The sequence below is a fragment of the Neoarius graeffei genome, chromosome 4 (assembly GCF_027579695.1).
Source record: "Neoarius graeffei isolate fNeoGra1 chromosome 4, fNeoGra1.pri, whole genome shotgun sequence".
Classification (NCBI taxonomy): Eukaryota; Metazoa; Chordata; class Actinopteri; order Siluriformes; family Ariidae; genus Neoarius; species Neoarius graeffei.
The window spans coordinates 93400231-93413763 of NC_083572.1; the positions used below are offsets into that span (position 1 = coordinate 93400231).

A 13533-nucleotide genomic window follows, 5' to 3' on the forward strand; every position below is an offset into this window, starting at 1 on the left:
CCACGCTGCACGCTCACTACAGTATTTTTCACTCAGACTTACACTACCGTTCAAAAGTTTGGGGTCACTTTGAAATGTCCTTATTTTTGAAAGAAAAGCACTGTTCTTTTCAATGAAGATCACGTTAAACTAATCAGAAATCCACTCTATACATTGCTAATGTGGTAAATGACTATTCTAGCTGCAAATGTCTGGTTTTTGGTGCAATATCTCCATAGGTGTATAGAGGCCCATTTCCAGCAACTCTCACTCCAGTGTTCTAATGGTACAATGTGTTTGCTCATTGCCTCAGAAGGCTAATGGATGATTAGAAAACCCTTGTACAATCATGTTAGCACAGCTGAAAACAGTTGAGCTCTTTAGAGAAGCTATAAAACTGACCTTCCTTTGAGCAGATTGAGTTTCTGGAGCATCACATTTGTGGGGTCGATTAAATGCTCAAAATGGCCAGAAAAATGTCTTGACTATATTTTCTATTCATTTTACAACTTATGGTGGGAAATAAAAGTGTGACTTTTCATGGAAAACACAAAATTGTCTGGGTGACCCCAAACTTTTGAACGGTAGTGAAAGTATTGAATTGAATTTATTTTTTATTGAATTTATTTATTTATTTCGAACATGTATAAAAAAAAATGTATGTAACTATTTGTACGTACAAAAGAAAGAACACGAGAAAGTGACAAAAAAATTAATAAATAAAATACATAAAGAGCTAAGACATTACAATACACCGCACATTGTTCGAAAAAGGAGTGGGAAGAAGTACAATACTTTTTTTTAATTTCCCACCCCTTTTTAACTACCCCGAAATCCAAACTTCATTAATACACCTATAAAAATGTATACCATATATACACTTCATGAATATCTTTATAATTACAAAAATAAATAAATATATACTACTTAGATAGTATTCATTTCCCTGTGTAATTTACTTAGTCGGGGGCGGCACGGTGGTGTAGTGGTTAGCACTGTTGCCTCACAGCAAGAAGGTCCTGGGTTCGAGCCCCGGGGCCGGTGAGGGCCTTTCTGTGTGGAGTTTGCATGTTCTCCCCGTGTCCGCGTGGGTTTCCTCCGGGTGCTCCGGTTTCCCCCACAGTCCAAAGACATGCAGGTTAGGTTAACTGGTGACTCTAAATTGACCGTAGGTGTGAATGTGAGTGTGAATGGTTGTCTGTGTCTATGTGTCAGCCCTGTGATGACCTGGCGACTTGTCCAGGGTGTACCCCGCCTTTCGCCCGTAGTCAGCTGGGATAGGCTCCAGCTCGCCTGCGACCCTGTAGAAGGATAAAGCGGCTAGAGATAATGAGATGAGATGAGATTTACTTAGTCGCTTTTAAAATTAACATCGACAGCTACCGTATTTTTCGGACTATAAGTCACACTTTTTTTCATGGTTCGGCTGGCCATGCGACTTATACTCCGGTGCGACGTATATATGTTTTTTTTTTTTTTCACCGCGGAATAACTGGAGCTGATACTGAGTCTGACGACAGCCACGCAGAAGAAGAGGAAACGGCGCTTCATCTGCCGCTGGAGTTGGCAGAGTTGTTCAGAAGCGACACCGAGGATGAGGAATTCAATGGATTTGCTGATTTGGAGTGAAATCATCAGCTTGATAAACTTGATTGACCTGTGTTTTATTATTAATGATAGGCCTATAGTTATTTAAATAAGTTATGTAGTGATTTTAGGCAGTGCTTAATTTGTGAAGTGGGAGGTCCCAGAATGCAGGAGGTGGGTGGGTCCGGCGACTCAAAAAAAAAAAAAAAAGGCGGGGGATGGTTTACTATAACTTTACGCACATGCGCTTATTGTGTGTGTAAAATAATAATAATAATAATAATAATAATAATAATATCAGACATTATGATCTTAGAAAACGCTTTAGTGACAAACAGTTACAGACAGTAATATGTCGTGATATTATATTATAAAATATTAATTTTTATTAGTCTATATATTAAATTATATATTACATTTATCTTCTAAAATAACAGACTGTACTCATCACAACCGGTTTATTTCACCATTGGAGATCAGATCACACAAGACATGAGTTAAATGACTCATTTTAAGGATTTAAGTAGGGGATTTAAAAGCGGTTGTTGTTGTTTTTTTTTTTCACTAGACGGTTACTACCGTACCTGTCTTTGGAGATGATATACCTATAGCCTACTTGACCTCTGATTTGATGAAATAAAATTCGACAAAAATGAAGAATGACAGTCCTCGATGATGACTACAGCTTTAATAACACAGATGAAGGAGCCATGGGGCGATAATAAGCCCTACCGGTAAAAATATTCTAAAAGCAAACTGATTAATGCATCAGTAATAGGCTACTAATATTAGTTATAATAATAATATAGGCTATTAGTAATAACGATAGTGATGGCATTAAAGATAGTAGTAGATATTTAAAATAATCAGACTAGGCTACTTACAGGGCAAAGGGCGCGTTATCACTGCTCAGCTGTTCGTTTATTAAATAAACAATGCAGTCGCGCAGTAACCACGCGCCGCTTATCAGATACAATCACAGATTCCATGGATAGAATAACCCTTCAAAAAAGTGCGACTTAGGCCGAATCCCATTTCACCCCTTGGACCAACCCCTTGGCCCTTCCCCTCCATTTTGCGCGTTCACGTGAAGGGGTAGGGGTATCCCAATCCCAGTTAACGCGGAGGGGTAGGGGAAGGGGTAGGGCTTCTGTACCCCTCCAAACGGAGATTTTCCTGGAGCTGACTCCGAACGAAGGGGTTTGAGTGATTTGCCACAATGCCATGCGGATTTCAGAAAGATGGCGGTTCCCGCGGCGAAAGATTGTCATAAATGTATTTTCTCCATTATTTACGTGTTTTAAGTTGTTATCCAGAGGAAACACGCCGCTTGATTCGCTTTCGAGCTGAGAATGAGCAGCGATTTCTGAAATCCAAGCTGCTGCTAAAAAGCTTTGGGAGTGAGTATTGTTTTCGGTTGCTTGACTGCGTACGTTTTGTTCTGTTATTCTCACTTTTATTGTTTACATGAGTGTTCTGACACCTCATTCTGTCGGATGTGGTGCACGAAGTGCCAAAGATATCCCATTCAGTGGGGTTAGTTAACAAATCACACCCTGCCAGCAGAGATTTCTGGCTCTGACTGTAGCGGCTGGTCGCAGCCAATGACGCATTTGGTCGCGTTTTGCTAACGTAAACGCTGACGGAGGTACGCGATGACGTATGCGATCGTTGAAGGGCTATCCCAATACATAAGGGTTGAATTTCAAGCCCTATCCCTTGTAGCTCAGTTTCAAGGGGAAGGGCCAAGGGGAAGGGAGAGGGGAAGGGGGAGGGGTAGAAATTAGAATTGGGATTGGGCCTTATAGTCCGGTGCGACGTATATATGTTTTTTTCGTCTTCATAATGCATTTTTTGACTGATGCGACTTAAACTCCGGAGCGACGTATAGTCCGGAAAATACGGTACACACAACGGAGCGACCTGGCAGCCTGCCGCTAATCCCTTTGAGAAATCCTTTGCCCTGTTGCTGTTTTGGTGTGTCTGGCTAAGTTTTGGCTGAGCTCGAGTCCCAGCTCTAATAGTAACGGTTCTTCACTGCACTATGGTTATAGTAAACGTTTATTAAATCGCAAACTCCACATGATTAATGAAGAACTGGGACATGTGGCTCATGGGGAGAAAGTCAGCAAATCGAAGGTTTTCTCGTGCGTGTTTTGTGTACATGTGCCAGTATTATTATTTTTTACCTGTTCGCGGTCACTTTATGGCCGGACCACACTGCTCCTACGTTCTTATTGACCTCCGTGACTCCGATGTCCCCCAGGCTGCCGGGCTCTTTCCGTCGCAGTAGGTCATTGACTTTGGCTCCCATGGCTTTACCCAGGTTCTTCAGGTGCGTGCTGCTTTTTTGGCCTCCAGGAGACGAAAAGTCACGGCGGCCCGAGACGGAACTCGGCTTCGTCCCTTGCTTCAGCTGCTCACCTGCACTCGAATTCTCAAACATGCTTTGGTCAACTGCAGAAAGGAGAGAGAGAAAAAAAAAACCGGGTAAACAGTCATGCTTGTTGGAATTTTTTTTTGGTGCTTATATAAAAACACCAAAACTTTGGAAGAATGGTGAAGAAATAATAATGCTGTAGGTAGGAAAAGCTGAATCCACCAGTGACACTCATTCATCATGTGACAGTTTTAAAGCTGAGAGCAAAAACCAACCCTCTGAAAATGAAATAAAGACATTGGCACATGCACAATAAGCTTGAACACAAAGCTCAGCCAGTACAATACAACAGAAATAACATTTCACAATATTTCTGATGGGTTCTTACCTCCTGATATTTCTTTGAAAGCATTTGAGGGAGACAGGGAATGTGTTTTAATAAAAACACATATATACAAGTTATAAAGTAGGTTTATAAGAATATTTCCCCATGCAGACACTAATTTCAGTGTAAACCTGTTACCTTGACACAGCCGTCACTGTTTCCTCTCACGCCGCCACACGGGAGGCAGAAAACAGAATACAAACATGCCGTAAGCAAGCAATTGGCTGAAAAACCCACAATACTTAAACCATTTTGACAATTCGCTGCCATTAGAAAGCCAAGCAGCTGATTAATGTGTCTTTAATGTGCAGAGACCGTTTGCAGCCGCAGTGATGTTCAGCGTGTTACCCCGAGCAGCTTCGGGAGGATTTGCTGAAGGATGAGAAGGCTCTAAGCCGGAGAAAGCTCATTAGCTTAACCCAGTTTTTTCCACTGATAACAAGTACTTTCAAAGATTTCTCATGCCATCTTGTTATCAGCACTGTCCTGGAGCACCGGAGGAGCCTCTTGTACCATCACACTATGCAAATGTTTGCCAGAGGAGTCATTGAAATGCAGGGAAAATATTTGGATGGGCAAACCAGTGAGATGTGCGAGAAAAAATATTTGCATAATAAAAAGCTTCAGACTGAATCTCTGCTAAGGATTCATGAACAATAAACAACTCTCACATACAAATTCCTTTCTGGAAAGCTTCAGAGACACATCCAAGTGATGAAAAAGATCATAAAGCTTTGTGTACACAGTGCAGGAAACAGGAAGTGGAAGACGGTGAATTAGAAAGAGAAACATTCACTTGTCATAAAGCAAATTGTCGGCGTGTTTTGTGCTCATACAGGGCCAGTCAAAAGTATGAAAACACCTAATTCAATGTTTTTATTTATTGTTAAAGGAGAACTGAAGCCATTTTTAAACTTGCTTTATTTCTTAATTAACGTGTTATTCAATGACGTTTTCGGTTTTAGTAACCTTATATCATGACTCGTATTGGCAACCAGTGTTGGGCACGTTACTTTCAAAAAGTAATTAGTTATAGTTACTAGTTACTTTTCCTAAAAAGTAACTGAGTTAGTAACGGAGTTACTTTGTCATTAAAGTAACTAATTACCAGGGAAAGTAATTATTCCGTTACATTTTGTTACCCCCCCCAAAAAAAAAAAATTCAATTCAATTCAATTCAATTAGTGTAATCATAATAAAAGTGAATGTTAAATGTGTTTAATGACTGAAATGGACACTTAACAGAACCAATCAGTAACATTATCTACACTATATTTTAATATTAGTTTATATTATATTACTTAATATTTTTGTGGGACAATGTGAGAAGACATCTATCAAATTTAATATATTTTTGTAGTTATTAAAATTGTTACTAATTACTGGCCACTGACGAGGACAAACGCTTTGTTCCTCGACATAATGTGCATTGCACGTACACATTTTTGCCTTTTATTTCAAGTAATGAAAAGCAATGGCTGTATTTCCAATGTGAAAGCGCAGTGCTGGGCTGACCGCTCGCCATCGCTGTGTCTTCTGATCGAAAGAGTGCGCAGTAGTGCAGTAGGCGTGGCCTACCTACGTATGTTGTCCAAATCTACTCTGATTGGCTTACTGTGCCATTGTCTCGCGTCTCCCCGCCCCACACTAAAGCAGAGTAAAGAAAGGCTGAACGAGCAGCGTGCCAGATGAAAACAGCTTTAATAAAGTAACGCATAGTATTTTATTGTAAGTAACGGGAACGGCGTTATAACGATGTAAAAAGTAATTAGTTAGATTACTCGTTACTAAAAAAAGTAACGCCGTTAGTAATGCCGTTTATTTCTAACGCCGTTATTCCCATCGCTGTTGGCAACTAATTGCAATTAAATATTATACTTATCGGCCTGTTCGGTTTTTAGCCGTGTTGAATTGAGTTCGTTTGGTCCACGGCAGGCGTCGCTTATCCGCGCGATCTTCACCAGACATATGCGAGACTTCGAAACGTGAAGCGTCAGCCAGGTGTCAGTGCCGCCATTTTGAAAACTGTTTTCCAAACGAAGTATTGCACAAAAACGAGTTTAAATGACGATTACTGCCTACTTTTTTCAAACTTTCCTGATTGCTATCAAAACAAACAAAACTTCCGGCTTGATTACGTCAGCATTCGAAAGAGGGCGCGCGCGTCTTTTGACAACGTTGGCAGATGTCGGTCACTTTGATTTCCGCTGTACGTTTTACTTCCGTCCTACGATGTCTCGCGCAGGTCTCAACGAATCTCGTTGAGCGATTAATGATTAATCTATTGCTCCAGTTTACATAAAGTTAACCACTTTCATATCTATTACGTCTGCAGGAGTGAGTCAAGTTTACAAATGTACTATTCCTTCCTAGGAACAATGCAATGAAGGGCACAGATACAGTGTTGTGAGAAAATGATGCCCGCGAGATAGAAAAGGAGACAGAGTACAAAACAGACCGAGAACGAACATATCCTGTCACCAAACTCTTCTTAAAGCAATGTCACTTATGCCTTTGTTCACCTACAGAGCTCGCCTGGTATCGTAAACATGCAGCTCTGGACTGTGGTCAAGAAGATCAGGATATCTAGTGAGGAGTCCAGCACAATAGTCAAAGTCAGTAATGTGAGGCAAGATCTGCTTTTCTCTCCTCCAGGCTTCTTGCTGTATTTGATCTCGGTCTGTGAGTCAGAAACCCATGAGGAAAGACTGAAGCTGCAGATACCTGAGTAGAATACTAAAACAAGGCGAATTTTAACCCACACCAGGAGCAGATGAGTAAACTGAAGATGCACGAGTGAGTCAATATTCACAAAATGTCTTTAAAAATACAATAGTACATTTTCAACTATTATTCCAAACCCTGTAATTCACCTGAGGGCAGTGCAAGAGTACTGCTTTCATTTTAAAATATCCAACGTGCACCTTTTGTCTCGTAACGTCTCCAGTTCGACAGCATCATTCAAGTCATATGGAAGTAAATAGCCCGCACTCTTTTGCATGCTATGGGGCTAGTTAACCTGTGGTTCCCTTCTGTTTTCACAAAATATATTAGTATGCGTTTCACCAATTCATTTGAAACACCTAGAGTTTTCGGCAGCTTGGTCCATGCTTCGTTTTTAGCTCATCCGGACGTAGACCAAGCCGGATGACCTTATGTGATCACGTGTTGTCCATCCGTCATCTGTTGTCGTCGTCCTTCTGTCCACAATTTACAAAAATCGCTACTCCTCCTACAGGATTGATTGGATTTTGATCACACTCACATACAATGTTCCCCAGATGGGTGCGCATAAAAATTGTCAAGACGGTCGTGCCACCTGTCATATTCACAATTTTATGGGCGTCTGAAAATTTTGGGTGACTCGTCACATTAAACTCTTCGTAAACTGCTAGGACGTTTTCACTGAAACTCACCCAGAAGACTCTAAAGACATATTCCAATAAGAATTGTTCACCAGGTGGTGCCACCTGCCATGGCTGCGGCTACACAGGGGTCATATGCAATTTCACAAAAATCGCTACTCCTCCCACAGAAATGATCAGATTTTGATCAAACTCGTACGGGATGTTCCCCAGGTTGGTATGTATAAAAGTTGTCAAGATGGTAGCACCAATTTACAATTTTATGGGCGTCTGAAATATTTGGGTGACTTCTCATCTCATCTCATCTCATTATCTCTAGCCGCTTTATCCTGTTCTACAGGATCGCAGGCAAGCTGGAGTCTATCCCAGCTGACTACGGGCGAAAGGCGGGGTACACCCTGGACAAGTCGCCAGGTCATCACAGGGCTATTTGGGTGACTTGTCACATTAAATGCTACTGTTCGTAAACTGCTAGGACGTTTTTCACTGAAACTCACCCAGAAGACTCTAAAGACATACCAACGAGAATTGTTCACTAGGTGGCGCCACCTACCATGGATGCGGCTACACAGGGGTCATATGCAATTTCATGAAAATCACTGATCCTCATACAGGAATGATCAGATTTTGATCAAACTCATACGGGATGTTCCTCAGGTTGGTATGTATAAAAGTTGTCAAGACGGTGGTGCCACTTGTCAGATTTACGATTTTATGGGCGTCTGAAAATTTTTGGGTGACTTGTCACATTAAATGCTACTGTTCGTAAACTGCTGGGATGTTTTCACTGAAACTCACCCAGAAGACTCTAAAGACATATCCCAATAAGAATTGTTTACCAGGTGGCGCCACCTGCCATGGATGCGGCTACACAGGGGTCATATGCGATTTCATGAAAATCGTTACTCCTCCGACAGGATCAATCAGATTTCAAACTCATACACAACAACAGTGGCCGGTGTGAGCTACAGCCTCATTGAGGCTATTTTTAATTTATGGCCTCGATAATGGGGACACCCACCACCATAATTATCAATTTCTCCTCGATGGTAGATTACTTGGGAACAGTTTGAATGGAACCAAAATTTATGACTGCTTTCTCAAGGATTCTTTAGAGCGGAACACTTCTAAATTCTGATTGGTTGCTGCTGAACCGCGTCATAACTCATTACCATAAAGTTGCCTTGACTTCAACTTCACTCTGATGCCCCACCACCCAAGACCAACTTTTACTAACACGCCAACCATTTAACTGCTGAGAGACGCTGGCTTACATAGAAAACGAATGCCTTCTGGTTGTTTCGATGCTCTTTCGGGTTTGGTGTGAACGTAGGGTTCGTTATAGGCGGTATCCTCTGCGTCAGTTTTTTGAGAGGGGGAAAAAGAAACTGAAATGAAGTGCAAACATTGCCACAAAAAGTTTGAATAATACTTTTTGTGCTTTTTGAAATAAATCAACCCTGACGACAACACAGTTGGTTCAGAACTTCGTCAGGGTCCTGATTCCTACCACAAGGTCAAGCTTAAACCTTCAAGGCACAAAAGAGGAAAGAAGGAAAATTTTTATTCAGGTGAAAGCAAGGGTCAGTGACAAATTACATAGTAAGTGCACTTCCACTCACATAGACAAGATATTTTTCTGTGCAACGAAGTCTGGAGAAACATTTCACAGAGACAGAAGCCGTGATGTGACGTGAAGGGGCCACAAGGAGCAGTAGAGGGGAAGAATGAAAAGTCAGAGTTCATAGCTGCAAAACACCACAAGGATGGCCTGTTCCTGCGGAGTTCATGAGAACACTCAGACACGCTCCACTGACCACTCCGTCAACTCGATTACACAAAAGGACGTGAGCCTCGAGCGCTCCAATTACTGTCGCTCTCTCTGATTTATACAGTCACCCATTCTCCTTGGACTGTTTTAACTTTGATCAAATTCATGTCTTAAAGCTCGAACCCAACTCATATTAATTACCCTGAAACTAGCAATACAAGTTTGATCCAAAGAAAACAATTTACACATATTAATATCTTCATAAAGCCTAGCAGAGGTGACAACACTGCTAACAAGAAAATCCTCAGGCAGAGAGAAGAAACAGATTTTTTTTTTTTAACACCACAAAATCCCTCACGTACAGATATCCATATATGGGCCATTCTAGAATTCGGGGTACATTTCGGGTCTCCGAGATAAATCTTTTGTTATTTTCCACAAAAGAAATCGTTACTGAATCAGTTTTGAACAATAATGCAAATTATGCCAAATTTTCACAAATAGCAATGTTTGATGTACATTTTAGACCCAATTTATCCATAAAACATTAACTAAATCCCCAGCCCCACATTACTGGCCGTCTTCGACTCCTGATTCATCCATTCAACTCGAATAAACATGAAGTGATTCAGTCTAACAATCTGTTTTTTGGGGGCTCATTCTATTAACTGCACAGAAAGTCTATTTTCTGTATTATAATAAAAAAAATATATGTTTTATCCATCCCAATGTTCTTGTCAACTCTGTTATAAAACCGCATAAAATCCAAAAGAGATTTTTAATAATACGCATGACACCTGCACCGAGTGATGTCACTTCCTCTGGTGGAACACTTCAGAAAGGCAGTGAGGTGTGTTCTGTTTCTTCTCTCATTAATTTAAACAAAATGTTGAGATACACCAAGAGTAGATTAATTATTCGTCAACTCTGTTATTGTGAGATTGGAGTGAACCTCTCACTCATTTAAAAAAACAAAACAAAACTATGATTAATATCCATAAAATTCTATTTTTATACTTGCCATGTGGTCGCTAGTTTGAGGTCAGCATGTGGAGTTAAGACACAAAATGGTGGAAAATGTCGACTCTTATCAGTAGTTTCCAGTTTAAAGAGAACAGAGTTGACGATGACTAACAGAGTCAACACTTGAAATGTACCCGCAATTACAGAATGGACCCTCCCCACACACACATTTTATATACATCTGTGGATGAGGTGGCTTTTTTTTTCCAAATGTCAGACAAGCCAGAATAAGAAAATAACAATGCATATGTCTCCTTAAAAATTAATGCCTTGATTTTTTTTCCCACCAACAAAAGTCCTGCTTTCTTGTTTTTTGGCTCACAAAACCAAAGCTTGTGAATTCACAGATCAAAGTTGACCTACTACTGTTTTCTCTACGCTTACGAGTTGTTTTTTTTTCGTAAAGTTGGCACCTTTGTCTGATAAACCCAGATAAAGTTGGTGTACAGAGAAAGTTCTTTCACGTCCCACATCATTTCCTACTTCGCTGAATTTGTTTTTCTCTCAGGTGAATTTTATTTGCGATCGATCCGAAGACTGTTTTAGCTGCAAAACCCAGAAAGCACAGTTTTCCGGTGGCTCCTGTATAGTTATAGCAACAAGTCCACAATCAGAAATGCTATGGCTCGACTGTAGGTGTTGGCAAATCTGCCCTCAAATCAAGCTGTAGGTACAAAACGATATTTGCTTTGAATGATTGATTGATACTCTAATGGAGATTGTATTCATAAAAGAACTGTACAGCTTTTTTAGGATCAGCAACAGGCATGCAACGATATATTGTGTGACGCTAAATCACGACATATGACAATAAGAATTGATGAAATAAAAAAATAAATAAATCACAATTATCATCAGGCTGTATAATCTCTTAGCTGTAATTGTGTTGTTTAGATAGCAGAGGGTGCAATACTGTAAAATAACAGGAATACATGTGAATTCACCATAGGCAGAAGTAACACAGCTCTAATGCCATGAAAACACATAAATGTAACTAAAATGGGAAAATCAAATTTGGAAAAAAAACTTCCTCAGGCCATCAAACTGTTATACAATTTCTCCTTTTTTTTTTTTTTTTTTTTACAAAAGTTAAACTTTAAGAAGAACAAATTAAAAACTAAATCTTAATTATTTAAAATGAAATTTGCATTAATTCAAAATTCTGTTTTTTTTGTGAAAATTATATAGTCTCCTTTTCACCATATATCAATTATGTTGGTTCACAAAAAATAACTGGGGGTTAACTAGATAACTTTCAGTTCATTTAGGCCCGAGGCACAAAACTTCAAAACAACATCTCTCTCTCTCTCTTTTAATTCAGTGTATGTTTTTATAACTCTATTGTAAACCGTGTTTCTTTTGTGTTTCTTCCAATGTGCACAGATTATATATGATACCATTTCAAATTTCAGACACACAAGATTAAATATATATTATTCACTGATTTTAAAACACTTAATAAAGGCTGAAAAGTCTGATGCAGCTGACTGTACAAATAGATTTAACAAGAAATCAGAGCGCTCTTTTTACAGACTGCTGAAAGCTAAAGAAAAGAGAAGAAAAGGAGGTAGTTTTCTGTTTAAGCTGACTACAGCCTTCCCAAATGTTCATCAAAGTTTATGAAGAAAAGTCCTATTTGCTATTCACGTTTGTCATTTTTAATAAAAGGAATATTTTCGTTAATAGGCTATGATATTTTATTCCAACCTTCACAAATGTGGGTGAAAAATTATTGTTGGTTATTTAGAAAATGAAATTTTTTTTTAAACTTTCACAATAGGAATATTTAAGTTGATAAAGAACAGGAAAATAAATGCTGCTTTTTTTTGTAATATAATTTTCTTTCTTTTTTACAAAAATATTGTGGGAAAATCAAATCATAGACCTCGTATCATGAACCGAATCATGAACTGAGTGAATTGTTACCGTACATGCCTAATAAGCATTAATTACCAATTACAGACAGAGGTTGACGTGATCTCTGGAGCAACATTTAACTTCACACCACAGTTCAGTTCCACCTCCACCCGGGTGAAATGAGCTTGGATGTGTTTATAAGGCTCTGAACTTCAAAAGTTATATGACAATGCAATAATGTGTTCGTCAAAATGAGGAAACTAAGTTAGTTTCACCCATTGTGTGTCATATCTGGTCTAACATATAACCAGGCTGTGGGTTGATGGGTCAAGAATGAATATTTAATCACGACCCTCTTCCTGGATATAAATCTTTCACTTGTACGTCTCTGTGCTGGGGGATGGGAGATTGGAGTTGAAATTACTCCGTGGCATTTGATGAAACACAGCAGAGTCTGGGTCATGAGTTGAAAGTTCAGACTGGAGCTCTATCAGAGGCTCATAATGAGATTTCTCAGAGAGCAACTCACCCGAAAGGAGCGCTACACACTGGCTAAAGAGCTCAAATATGAGCCGTATGAAATAGATCTTGTGCTGCTCAGTGGAATCGTCACCACTACAACATTAACAGAAATGGTAGAGAGACAGTTCGTTAGTCGAAAAAGAATACAACAATATTCATGGAAGATATCATGTTCTCCAGGTTAATGCTGGACCAGGGCAGAGGCAGCGCTTGGTTGATTCGGGACTTGCTGAGAAACAGCACTATGTTGGCCAAAGCCACAGGGGACAGTAGCTTGTCAGACAAGTCTGTACACCTCCGTTTTTGTCTGACTTCAAATCAATATTTCATTAAATGCCCTGTGCCCTTGCAATGTCAGCGAGTCGAAGCTCATCATGCAGTTAGAGGCAGTCAGTGCTGTTTACTTCACATTGGCTGAATGTTACACTGGTTCAATTAGACCTCGATAATTCCAGCATTTATGCAAAATTACGTCGTCTACTTTCAGGAAAAAGGTGGGGAGGTTTTTTTGGTTGGTTGGTTGGTTGGTTAACGGTACTAGATTTCTAAAGGTTCTGCTTGGGATTGTTATGAAAGCATTCTAGCTAAAACCTTTACACCAGGCATCACCAAATGGCGGACCTCGGTCCGGATCCGGACCCAGTGATGGTTCTGTCCGGACCCG

At 39.9% G+C, this 13533-nt stretch overlaps 1 protein-coding gene across 1 annotated transcript in view; it reads right to left on the bottom strand.

Moving 5' to 3' along the window:
- The window catches only part of nos1apa (nitric oxide synthase 1 (neuronal) adaptor protein a), a 546141-nt gene that overhangs the window by 24642 nt on the left and 507966 nt on the right, over window positions 1-13533 (bottom strand). The window contains exon 11 of the mRNA XM_060920033.1: window positions 3756-4023. Coding sequence (XP_060776016.1) covers window positions 3756-4023 — 268 coding nt within the window. The remainder of the gene's footprint in view (window positions 1-3755; window positions 4024-13533) is intronic.